The 12,344-nt window shown below is 63.9% G+C and overlaps 1 protein-coding gene across 1 annotated transcript in view; it reads left to right on the top strand.

Annotated features, from left to right (window-relative positions):
• The window catches only part of RPTOR (regulatory associated protein of MTOR complex 1), a 71,914-nt gene extending 59,779 nt beyond the window's left edge, over nt 1-12,135 (top strand). Inside the window, exons 18-23 of the mRNA XM_029927118.1 lie at nt 5,640-5,746; nt 6,979-7,106; nt 8,400-8,486; nt 9,244-9,360; nt 9,681-9,810; nt 10,441-12,135. Coding sequence (XP_029782978.1) covers nt 5,640-5,746; nt 6,979-7,106; nt 8,400-8,486; nt 9,244-9,360; nt 9,681-9,810; nt 10,441-10,509 — 638 coding nt within the window. The 3' untranslated portion in view covers nt 10,510-12,135. The remainder of the gene's footprint in view (nt 1-5,639; nt 5,747-6,978; nt 7,107-8,399; nt 8,487-9,243; nt 9,361-9,680; nt 9,811-10,440) is intronic.
• Nucleotides 12,136-12,344: the final 209 nt, after the last annotated feature.

Genomic DNA, 12,344 nt, shown 5'->3' with positions numbered 1-12,344 from the left:
CGTCCTGCAAGCTGTCTGTGCAGGGGGAGGTGTGCCGGCCCGCCCTGTCCGTCCGCCGTGTCTGTCCATCCCCCCCACTGCGCCCGCCCGCCGCATCCACCCACCATGTCCGTCGCCACAGAGCAGGTGGGTGGGCGAAGCCCGTTCTCCGAACACACGTGTGTGCGGGGCACAAGAGGGGCATCTGCCTGCGATCCGAGGCCCCACGGCCCCACGGGCCCCGGCGCCGCTGACCCTGAGGCAGGCTCCAGGCCCGGGGGGCGTTGTGGCAGGACATGTGGTTTCACCAAAGCAGAGAAGCAGTTCCACCTCAGGAGTGGGTTTTCCACTTAAACTTTTGAAAAATAATCGTTTCCAGAATTTAATACGAAGTTTCTTATAGCATCTATTTCCATCTGAAAAATCCATATATAAGTTTAATGGTTACCAAACACCCACACGCAGCTGCCCTTGGGTACACAACTGTAAAACTGGGTTAGCAAACATGAAGTCTATAATGCCGTAAACGAGTCATTTTTCTGTCTTAATTTGACTGTTTGGGAACCTTGTGAGGAGATGGGGCTTCGCGAGTCCAGGCGGCACAGAAGGTTCCAGACCTGTGATTTAGAGAGTCAGCTGGCAAGGAGCCTGCGTCCCGGCCTGTCCCCGGAAGCCCTTCGCAGGAGCCGGTGCCGTCCTCTGCGGGAGGACAGACGAGGCCGTGGGTCCGGGGCCGCCGAGCCTCCACCACCAGGAGCTGGGGCGCTGAGATCTGACAGACACGGCTCGGGGTCTTGTGAAGAGCCGTTTTGGTGACACGTTCTCTGCGTGTAAGATCTGGAAAGGAGAAACCAAATGGAGAGGGGATGGGCTTCTGCTCTTTGGGAAAGACTCCACTTGAGCTTCTCAGAGAAACGACAGGGTTGCTTTCTCTGCAAGCCTGAGGACGAGCCGGAGTCCCGCCTTCCGCAGTTGGGGCCACGGGCCGGCGAGAGGCCAGACGGCCCTGGGTTGATTGTTTCCAGCTGCTCGGTTGTCGGTCAGGTCAGTGCGGTGGGACAGAGCCCAGGACAGGACAGGGCCCGGGACAGGACAGGGCCCAGGACAGGACAGGGCCCAGGACAGAGCCCAGGACAGGACAGGGCCCGGGACAGGACAGGGCCCAGGACAGGACAGGGCCCAGGACAGAGCCCAGGACAGGACAGGGCCCGGGACAGAGCCCAGGACAGGACAGGGCCCGGGACAGGACCTAGGACAGGACAGAGCCCAGGACAGGACCCAGGAGAGGACAGGACCGGGCCCAGGACAGGACAGGGCCGAGAACAAGACCCAGGACAGGGCCTAGGCGCATCTGCACCTTGGCGGCCCCGAGAGCCAGGGCCGCACCGTCCAGCCTGGTGTCTGCCGCAGTGCCCACGGGCATGGCCGGCCGCCTGGCCTCACAGAGGCTAGAGTTTAACCAGAGCCAGAGCTCACGAGATCCGCTCCCCTCGTCACGCCGAGAGCCCTCGGCGGCGGAGCAGATGCCCCTCCCGGAGCCACCGGCCAGATGGAAATCGCAGCCCGCAGAGTCAGCACCCAGGCGACCGTGTCTGGAGCGTCCCCGGAGAGGCGATGGAGTCAGAACAAGACCGTCAGACCCTGGAGTCACCATGAAGGACGTGTCACGGGACGCGAGCCCCCCTTGCCCCCCCCCCCTGGAGCCCGGGCCTGCGTCCGGACCGACGCAGAGCAAGCCCGCTTCTCTCCCCCTGGTGGTGCAGGGCAGCTGCGACTCCAGCCTCGAGTCCTTGGGTCGCCCGCCCGACCCCACCCCCTCTCCGCCTGTCCCCGTGACCCCAGCCCGTGGTGCTGGGACACGGGCACTGGGCTCCAGATGCCACCTGGCCTCCACGCTCCCTGACCGCACCGCTCCTCGGTGCCCCGCGGGGCCGCACAGAGCACCACACGGACAGACGAGGGCGTCTGCAGACACAGCGTGTGCTCTCTGCCGCAGCGGCCACCCTGCGGGTCCACGGACTGGAGAGCCCGTGAGCCTCCGTGGCTGGGACACGGGCATGTGCTGTCCCCTGCCAGGAGGGACACCTAGCGATCAGACTCTCTAGGCTCTGTCCCTGGGAGAGGTCGGGAGCGCGGTGGCACAGAGGCGGCCGGGGTGCTCCCACCACTGCTCCCCGAAGGCCACAGCCCAGAGGCCGAAGTCCGGGGCTTGGGGTCCGACCACAGCACTTCTGGACTCGTGAGTTTGCTGATTCTTCAAAAACCAACGGAGTCTGTACAAAGCAAATGACTTCTCACTTTACAAATTTCATGAAGAATGCTTCTTAGGCTGGAGCCTTTGCAGAAAACCCGGGGGACCGTGTGGGGGCCTGAGCGTAGGTTTGTCCAGGGCCAGTTGGGGGTGCCCCCAGGTACGGCCCGTGCAGACTCCCCGGGAGGGGCGGCCACACGTCACCCCTTCCTCCAGCCATCCAACAGAGGAGGCTCTACGGCGCCCGTGCCTGTGCCTCAGTGTTCCCGCCGATCAAACCAGAGCAGGGTTGTGGACCGAATGTGCATGGCGCCAGTCCTCAACGTGGTGGGATGAGAGGGGGGCCTTTGGGAGTGATGGGGGCTTGAGGAGGTCAGGGTGGCACGGCCGTGATGGGGTCAGTGCTCTTGGAAGAAGAGACACCCCATCTTCCTCCTCGCCACCTGAGGACGTGCCAGAAGGCTGCTGTCCACCAGCCAGACCCGACCCCGCCCGCACCCTGACCTCAGACATCCAGCCTCTGGGACTCAGAGAAATCTGCGTCTGTTCCGCAGGCCGTGGGTTTCATCCTGCAGTGCCCCAGGCCCTGCCGGGAGCGCAGGGGACCCCTGTGTCGTGAGAAGAAAACCCGCCCGTCCCTGCAGTGTGACACCCAGGGGGTCTCTTCCAGAGAACAGTCCTCCTGAGCGCGGTCCCCTTCAGGGCTGGTCCCCGGACTGACGGCCCTGTCGTTGGCACTGGGAGCGCATCACTGAGGCGTGAGGCGGCCGGCCGTCAGCGTGGCGGATCCCTCCCGTGCGGGGACAGCAGCAGCCGGGGCCGCGGTGGTGAGCTCAGGGTCACAGGGAAGAAGTGGGTGTGAACTCGGCCTCGGTCAAGCAGAAGAGCCGCTGCTGGGAGAACCGGCACGGGGCCTGTCCTGTCTCCATGTCTCCCACTGAGAGCTGCATCCACGTCGTGGGGTTGCTGGCTGCCAGCTCGCTGGTCCCGGGATGTGCGGAGGGTCGCCTCTGGGGACGTGTTGTTGTCTATTGGACGAAGACGGACCTTCCTTCCTGTGTGACCGATTTGTGCCTGTGCACCCTCCATTCTCTCACTCTACACCTGACTGTGGGCCTTGACCCAGCTTCCTTCTGCGTCCTGCCTGTTCCCCATCACAGAAGGCTGTCCATCCCCCACCGTGCAAAGTTGTCTGCCACCCGGCCGGCCCTTCCCCTTGTGCAAGGCCACACATCCTACATTATGTGAGGCTGGCGTCTCTGCTGGGTGATGGCGTCCAGTCCCCGTTACGTGAGGGACTCCAGAGAGAAGACCTGCAGATGGACGGGGGCGGTTCCCTCCCAAACCGGGCCCTTGGCGGGAATGGTTCCTGGGACGCTGGAGAGGCAGGCCATGTCACTTGGCCACTGTGTGGCCACCATGAAGCCTGCCCACCACGTGGCCCAGCTAAATAAACAGAGGCCGCTGGGAGTCCCGGTGGGTGCTGGCCCGCAGCCGCTCGTGGGGCCGGGAACGCGTTCCTGAGGTTCCAGCCAGCTTGAGTAAATGAGGCGCGTGGACCCCCAGCCCCAGCAGGAGGTCTGGACTCTTACTCTGGGAGCTTATGTTCCAAGCGGCACAGGGCTGACGTTAGCGGCTGAGGGGCCAGAGACAGAAGTCGTGCTCTCTGTCCTCTGCGGGACCAAATTCATCAAATCCAATAAAAATGGGACATGCGACAGTGGGGTTTCTGGCTCCTTCCCCTCAGGATGGGGGCCCCTGTGCACACGGGACCCCCCACATCGTGAGCACAACCCTGACCTGGCCGCCTGTCCCTCCGCTGGCCTGCGGGCATCATGCCCCGGCGCAGAGCAGCCAGGAGGGACGGGCCGAGGGGCCCTCCGCCGCCAGCGGACAGGTGGCCATCCGGTCAAGGAGAGCAGAAGCTCAAGTCAGGTCAGGGTGTCCCGCTTGTCCTGTGGTTTTTTTTCTTTCCTTTTTAAAAATTATTATTTAGGTAAAATTAACATAACATAAAACTAACCATTTTAAAGCGTCTGACTCAGTGGCATTTAGCACAATGTGCAAACACCTTCCATCTAGTTCCAGAACATTCTCACCCCCGGGAGGAAACGCCATGCCCACCAATTCCATCTCTCCCTGCAGATTCCTCCACAAACCCTTGTCACTTAGAAGATTTCCACAGCTGAGCCAGGTCGTCGGTGGCCACAGGTCTGTCCGCGGTCTGGGCCCGGCTCCCACCACTGCCGGGGTTCCTGGCCAGGAGCCCTGGGCACACACAGCCGGTCGGGACCTCACAGGGGCATCGGGCCTGGCGGGAGGTCCACCGCCCTAAACGGACGCAGCGAAAAGGAACGCGGAGTTAGGTCGTCCAGCCTAAGAGGCCGGGAGAACAGACTCCCCAGGGAGGAAGGGGAAGGGGCCACAGTGCAGCCGAAATGACTTTGACAGACGTGACCTCAGACTCCTGTGTGACCAAAAGAACACAAAGTTACCTCGTAGGTGACAGAACAAGAAAAGATATTGGCGTCACGATGTAGGATGTCAAGGCACATGCAGTCCAGTGAGGAGAGAGATCACAAACGCCAGCGACCGTGGGAGTGGGGAGAGCTCGGTGCCCGCGGAGACTGCACTTGTGGCCTCAGCTGGGGGCAGCGAGGCGCAGGACGGGAGCCGCACCCCTGCCTGGCCGCCTCCCTCCCGAGCGCGCACCGGGCTGCGGAAGATGTCACTCCCGCTGTGGTCTCCAGCTCAGGGAGCAGCTAATAAACAGATGCGTTAACCAGACCCCTATGTGCGGGCGGGCTAAGTACTCTGCACAGATGTTAAAGGAAAGCGCAGGTGGCTAGAAAACAGCCTCAGTGCAGTCGGTGGCTTTAATATCCTAGTTCACAGACAGGTGCGCCTGGGTGGGGGTCACACGGGGCGGCTTTGAAGACGCCCTCCACCTGGCACGGCCCAGCGTCGGAGTGGGCAAGCGAGGCTCGCACTGTGTCTAACAGCTAACTTCTTCTGGAAAGGGCAGAAACGGCAAAGTGTCAAAACTGTTAGATCTTGTTCGTGGGCCGGGGATTTCTGTCATGTTCTCTTCCATATGTTTAAAATGTAATAACCTTGTGTTAAGTGGGGTCCCTCCTGTGAAGTTTTGGTGCCACCTTTAGGAACACTGCAGTCCCGGTGTGGGCCTCACACGTGCCCCATCTGTCAGGCCCAATAAAGCCGCATCTATGAGCTTTGATGTGGCAAAGAGAAGCAGGGGTCTGGAGAGGGCTCCGAACCACCAGCCCAGCCCGGACTCGGGGCCGGGAGCTGTTGTGGGGTCAGGGACCCGACCGTGGCTGTCCTTGGTGCCAGGTGACTGCCGGCACAGGCTCCCCCAGTGACGCCGGACCCTTCTGTGTCTCTCCAGGAGCCGGGATGGTGGTAGACTGGGAGCAGGAGACCGGCCTCCTCATGAGCTCCGGGGACGTGCGGATTGTCCGGATCTGGGACACGGACCGCGAGATGAAAGTGCAGGTGACCACAGCTCCCGCCAGCCCCCCCGTTCTGTGTCCCCACCTCCGAGAGACCCTCCTCGCAGAGAAGGGGTCCTGCCGGGGAGGGAGTGCGGCCCGTTTCCAAGCCTTTGGAAGCTAATTACCTCTAGATGCATGTCCGTTGTGACACTCTGACCCTGCCTGGCAGCATGATTAAGCCTGTGCTGATCCTAATTATTTCCAAACGTTATTTTATCCGTGCAAATTAGGAAATATCAGAAAGCAGCAGGGGGGAAGCATTTTAAATTGAAATGATGGATTATTTGTATGCTTCTTAAAGCATCTTTTATTTTCAGTTTTAATCAACAGAGCGAGTAGTGGGTTGGTTTTGACTGAGGCATCCTGGCAGAGAGGTCAGGGGGCAAAGCGCTGCACATACCTGGGGGCCACTGATCCTTCGGGCAGCAATGCCAGCTGTGGCTCGAGGCCCAAAAGCTCTGGCCTCCCGGCCTGGCCCTGGGCCTCCCTCCAAGCCCTCGGAGGCAGAGCTAGGGCCAGGGAGCCAGGTCCTGCAGTGGCACAGTTGGCTTTTGTCACACTCACTTTCCCAGGCTCTTGCGGCCCTCACGTAGCAGCATGGACCCCCCCCACCCCCCCAGCGCTCACAGCCCTCACTCGGGAGTCTGCACCCCCAGAACACACCCCCAGCTCAGCATCCTGAGCCGGTCTGGTCAGGTGTCTCGTGAGCGGATCACATTCCAGATCCCGTACGTGTTGCACTCCCTTCCCGTGTGCCCGCTGGCACAAGCCTGTGATGATGGGAGAGCACGCACGTCCCCTCATGTGGCCCTTTTGCCTCCGGCTCTTTCCTGCTGAGCACTCGTCCGCTCCTGCCCTCTCCTAGCACTTAGGGCTGCCGGGAGGAGAGGCCAGGCGGCGGTTTATGGAGGCAGAATCCCCAGACCCTTGCCTGAACTAATTCGGAGGACCCTCTACCAAAACGTGCTTGTGTTCCGTTTTAGGAAAGAGGGAGACATTCGAAAGTTTGCCCCCAAGAGCTGTCCCCAGAGACACGTACGGCTGGGGACCGGCTCTCGGGCAGGTGCGGGCCTGACTCAGCCCGGGTCCCCTGCCGGCCCCTCGGGCTCCCTGGGCCTTGGCTGGCTTCCCCGCTGGAGGAGGCGGCAGGGGTCCCTTCCGGGAGGGGGAGGGGCGTGGCGGCCCGCCGGGCCGCTGCAGATGAGCTCACCGCACGTCTGTGCCCGGCCCTAGGACATCCCCACGGGCGCTGACAGCTGCGTGACCAGCCTGTCCTGTGACTCGCACCGCTCGCTCATCGTGGCTGGCCTCGGCGACGGCTCCATCCGCGTGTACGACCGGAGGATGGCGCTCAGTGAATGGTAATCCCCCCACCCCTGCCGTCGCCAGCACCCCCAGACGAGGTGGGCACGTTGCTGCAGGTTTCTGGGCCCAGAATGAGCCCCCTGCCCCAAAGCCTACGCGGGACACGTTCCCACAGTGTGTGGAGTAGGAAGCAGGGCAGGGGGCCTGGCAAGGCCCTGCCCTCCGAGAGCTCAGCCTCCCCCCTGCCTGAGGTGCACGCCAAAGAGACTGTCAGGGAGTGTCCCACACGGGCGCCGTGCAGCGCTGAGCCCCCCGCGTGGTCGTGGCCGCTCCAGGGACCGCCGCTCGGTGCCAGGCCGAGGCCCGGGTGGGTGGGGCCGGTGCTGTCACCAGTGCACAGGTGAGGAGCTGAGGTGCAGGCGCCGGCCACTCACAGGAGCCCCACAGCTGGAAAAGGACAGCACGGGCTCCTGGGCCCCTGGCACGATGCTTACTACGTGGTGGTGCTTACTAACCCACCCTGTCCCAGAAAGCCGGAGTGGCGGCAGGTGGGCCGGGCGCGGCCTCGGGGCTGGAGGAGCCCCGCGGGAGCGTCTGCTGTAGTGGCCGGTCCTGGGCCACGGCGGCCACGCCAGATGGGGTCTCTCACCTGAGACCCAAGGCTGAGCGCCACCTCTGCGGAGCATCCCACAGAGACTGGCCGCCGCACGCACGCACGCACGCACGCCATAGTGGGGGCGGGGCGGGCCTTCTGGGCTGGCCGAAGTGACGCCGCCGAGCCGCTGTGGCTTTTGAAGGGTGAGTTTATGGCACATGAATTACTCCTCTGTCAGCCCGTCACGTGAAACAGCCACGGCAGGCCCTAAGCCGCCATGGAGAGGCCCTGATGCGCCTGTGACCTGGGGCCCAGACGCAGAGGGCGGTGACCCGGGACGCAGCTGGGGTCCGCTGTGAGCGCTCTGAGTGCTCCCCACAGCGCTTCGCTTCCACAGCTTCTTAGCCAGGGTTCTCATTCCTGACCCCCAGAGTCCCCCGGCGCGGGTGCTCAGGGTGGAGCACAAGGCGGGGGAGCTCCGGGGCAGCCATGTGGCGTTCCGGGGGGGGGGGGGGGCCTGACCCCGCCCCGACATCACGGTGAGCCGTGGGTGCGCACGACCCTCCCCACCACACGGCAGACCCAGACGGCTGTGCAGAAACTCCCAGTCTCTCTCGGCTCGAGAGGAAGTTGACCCTAGGCTTCCAAGCCCCTCTCCGCTCCTGCCCTGCACGCGGCGCTTTCCCACCCCTGGCGGCAGCCCCTCCCCGGCCCCCCACGGCCCTCCGGCTCTGACCCCACGCTCCTCCCCCAGCCGCGTCATGACGTACCGGGAGCACACGGCCTGGGTGGTGAAGGCCTACCTGCAGAAGCACCCCGAGGGCCACATCGTGAGCGTGAGGTAATGAGCGGCGAATATTTACGAGACTCTGCTATAAAAACATTATTTTCTCCTCCATTTAAAACATGTCCGTGGTATTTAAACAGCCTGGAAAGGATGGCATTTCAGGGCAGTAATTAACCTCCCCTGCAGGACTGGCCAGAAAGGGCAGGGGCCGCGGGAGGGCAGGGACCCACGGGTCCCCCCGCAGGCAGCAGGGGGCTTGTGGGGCGTGAGCGGGAGAGGGGCGGGCGCCTGCCGGCCCTTGGCTGTGGGACCCCCGTGCGGAGGCATTGTCTGCCCATAAATCCACTTCTGCCGCCCGGTAAATCCTGCACGGAGAGCAGCGAGTATTTAGTTGCCCGTTGAAGGGACAGCGGTGTGACCGTCACAGAGACACCGTTCCTTCAAGAAGGTGCCCTCCCCTTGTTGGTGATATAAGAACAGGACACAGCTCTTGGAACCACGCCCACCAGAGACGGGGCGGGGGGGGGGGGGGGGGGGGGGGGGGGGGGAGGTGGCCGCAGGGGTGTCGCGCGGCCTCCCCTCCCTCCCATCCTGGAATCGCATCCCCGACTGCACAAAATCTAATCTCTGAGACTGGAAATGAAACCAATAACTCACGTCCTCCCCGTGGCTTCACTTACTGCTGCTGCTGCCTGCCTCCCACGGGGCCCTGGGGGGCCGGCGCCAGTCCCGGGGCGGTGGGCATGTGCTCTGCCGCAGGGGTGGGGGGTGCTCTGCCGTGGCTTTGCCAGCAGCGACCCTCTCCCGACAGTGTCAACGGAGACGTGCGCTTCTTCGATCCTCGGATGCCAGAGTCTGTGAATATCCTTCAGATCGTGAAGGGGCTCACGGCCCTCGACATCCACCCCCAGGCAAACCTTATCGCCTGGTAGGTGCCAACCCGAAGAGAAAATGAGGGCCTTTCCTGCCCAGACCATCTCAGAGCACCCAAGGCCAGCCTCGGGCCTCCACGTAAACAGCAGGCGCTACGCCCCTCTTGCCTGGGAAGGAGAGCACACTGGGGCCACGTAACTGTGGGGCCCCTCGTGCCTGGGTGACGGGCAGGTCGGCCCCGTGTCTGGGACAGGGCCCGTGTGAGAAGAGAGGGCCACCTCTCCCTGTGGACCCACCTGCCTCCCCTCCCCCCACCCCGTGCCTCTGGGCCGCCGCCCCGGCGGGGAGGCTGACGCCAGACCTTCTTGTGTGCAGCGGCTCCATGAACCAGTTCACGGCCATCTACAGCGGGACCGGGGGGCTCATCAACAACATCAAGTACTACGACGGGTTTATGGGCCAGCGCGTCGGGGCCATCAGCTGCCTGGCCTTCCACCCACACTGGGTCTGTGTCTGCCCGCCAGGGCCGGGGGCACCGTGGGGGGGGGGTGTCAGGGGGACACAGGGACACAGGGCAACGTGGAGGGTCCTGCGGGAATGCAGGAGGGCATGGTGACTGAAGGCTACCCAGGAGGGACGGGGGAACTCAGGACAGGCAGGGGGCGCTACAGCCTGCCCCGCCCCACGATCCGCCATCGGGGTGCCCAGGCCTCCCTCTCCCCATGTCTGAGAATGGCACAAAACCAGATCTTGTTGGGCCCTAGGGTTTCGGGGGGTCATGGCCCCCAAATTACCTCCAGAAGCAGCACCAGATCCACCCATCAAGCCAGAAATCACGGGCTGCACACACATGAGACAGCCGTGCCCTTTCCAGCACCTTCGGCCCCTGCACGGACAGCAGGCCTGGGGACACCTTGCAGTGAGGGGCGGGGCTGGGGCACCCAGGGAGGAGCAGCCCAGGTCTGACACATGCCCATCCCTTAGGATCGCTCCTCAAGTCTGTGGGGGCTCTGATCCCCGGAACCGCCCCTACGGGGAGCTGCTGCAGGCTGCCCGGCCTGTGCTGGGAGCCGCGGGGGCGGGGGTGAAGACACCCCACGGCGCCCGCCGCTCACCCGCCCGCTCTCCTCCGCAGCCGCACCTGGCCGTGGGCAGCAACGACTACTACATCTCCGTGTACTCGGTGGAGAAGCGCGCCAGATAGCGGGCGCCCCTCCCCGCCAAGCCGCCGTGTACATAGTGGATCCGCCGCCACCCTCAACACTGGTCCTGACCTGCTGCCGAGGGCCCCGGGAGGCCCCTCGCCGTCTGTCCGTGCGTCTGCGCTCGCTGTCATGCCCAGGAGCCCAGGGCAGGGGGCTCCGCTGGAGTCCTGCCGTGTGACAGCCCAGGGACAGCCGCACACATCCCAGCACCCTCCCCGTCCTGTTTTGCTTCTGAGATTTTTAAAGGGGGAAACACTCATTCTGCTTTGCGAGGGGCCCGAGCGTTGGCTCCACAAACGCTCCGAGACGGAAGCCAGCTCCCCAGGGCTCAGCCCCCTGGCGGACAGGGCAGCGCCGGGCTCAAGCAGGTCACCGGGTGGCTGCCAGGCTGTGAGCCCGCCTGGGCCACATTCCCCTGGCTGCACGCTAGCCGCCCCTTTCTGCACACGCACCCCTGGGGGGTTTCCGGGCAGCCCTGGAGAGGCGGGGATGCAAGAGACGGCCCAGCCTCCCACCGCCCCCCGCCAGTCCTGGCCCACGGGGCCCTTCGTGGCCAAACTGTGGGAGGACTGGTGCTGCCCCTCCCCCACACAGCCACCTTCCCTGCACAGGCCCCTCACCACAGACCCGCTTGCAGGGCGGGCTTGTGACTTGCGACAAGTGCGGCGGGTCCTTGGCGATTCGGCCACCACCCTTGAGGCCCCAGGGCCTGCCTCTCTCAAGTGCTGCTGTTCCCCAGGCAGGTGCAGGCCTGTGACCTCCCCATACGGGTGTACATGCATGTGCTGGGCCCGTGGTCTCCACACTGGAACCAACACAGGAGTCTGCACCTGCCTGGCCCCGGGGCCTCCTCCGCGGGGGCGTCACAGCGTGCGCATGTGCGGGGGCCGCTGGAGCCCCAGGTGGGCCTGGGGGTGAGCGGTGGCCCTCTTGGCCGCCACTTGCTGGTGCAGACCGAAGTTCGTGTCTTGCAGCACGCAACACGGAAGTTTCTTATGATCGTGTTAGGCAAGGCGACTGCGCATGTCCGCACACAGGTGCGCGCCGGTGTCGGCCTGTGTCGGGCACGACCTCGGAGCCACGGGGACGGTTTAGCCCCAGGAAGGACAACAGAGAACGTGCTAAGTGATTACAAACAGCGCTTGTGAAACAAAACCACAATAATGATATTCTGAAAAGCATTTATTCCATTTTCCTTGGAAATCAAGATTATTCGGAGAGAGGAGTGATCTGGCTTATTGGCTGATTCTCTTATTGGCTGATTCTGCCAATAAGCGGCCACGATAGTGGGAGTCTGCGTCCCGGCAGCACGAAGTTCAGGTGCCCTCCCCGGGGGCGGCTCTGGAGTGCCCGTGCGCCCCGCGGCCGACCCGCCAGGTGGATGCGGTGCAGGTGGCTGCACGCCACGGGGCCCGGGGGCCTGTGCACATTCGGAGCTGCCTGCGCCGCGGCCCACTGGGCCGTCCCGGGTCTGAAGCGAAAATCCAATCATGGAATTAACCGGGGCTCCACGGAGCACGCCCTGAAACTTCGTTTATCTCTATTTATTTTACCAAATGAGAATTGCGGAGTGAAAGTGAGAGCAAACGACAACTGTTCATGACAATAAACAAGTGCAGAGGTGACCTGCTGCGGCCTCGTGGCTTGTGGGGTCGGTGGCAGGGCGGGCTGCCTGGGGATGGGGCCAGCGGGATGGGGGAGGACCGTCTGGGAGCGGGGTCTGCGGGTGGGGGCGGGGTCTGCAGGTGGGGACTGGGTGTGTCGGGCGGGGCTTCTCCCGCTCCAGGGCTCGGCCCGCCGGCGCCGCAGTCCCTCACAGAGCAGCCCTCCGGGG

The sequence above is a fragment of the Suricata suricatta genome, chromosome 17, assembly GCF_006229205.1.
Source record: "Suricata suricatta isolate VVHF042 chromosome 17, meerkat_22Aug2017_6uvM2_HiC, whole genome shotgun sequence".
Taxonomy (NCBI): domain Eukaryota; kingdom Metazoa; phylum Chordata; class Mammalia; order Carnivora; family Herpestidae; genus Suricata; species Suricata suricatta.
The sequence above is the reverse complement of the archived record's forward strand: the minus strand, read 5'-3'. Positions and strand labels throughout refer to the sequence as shown.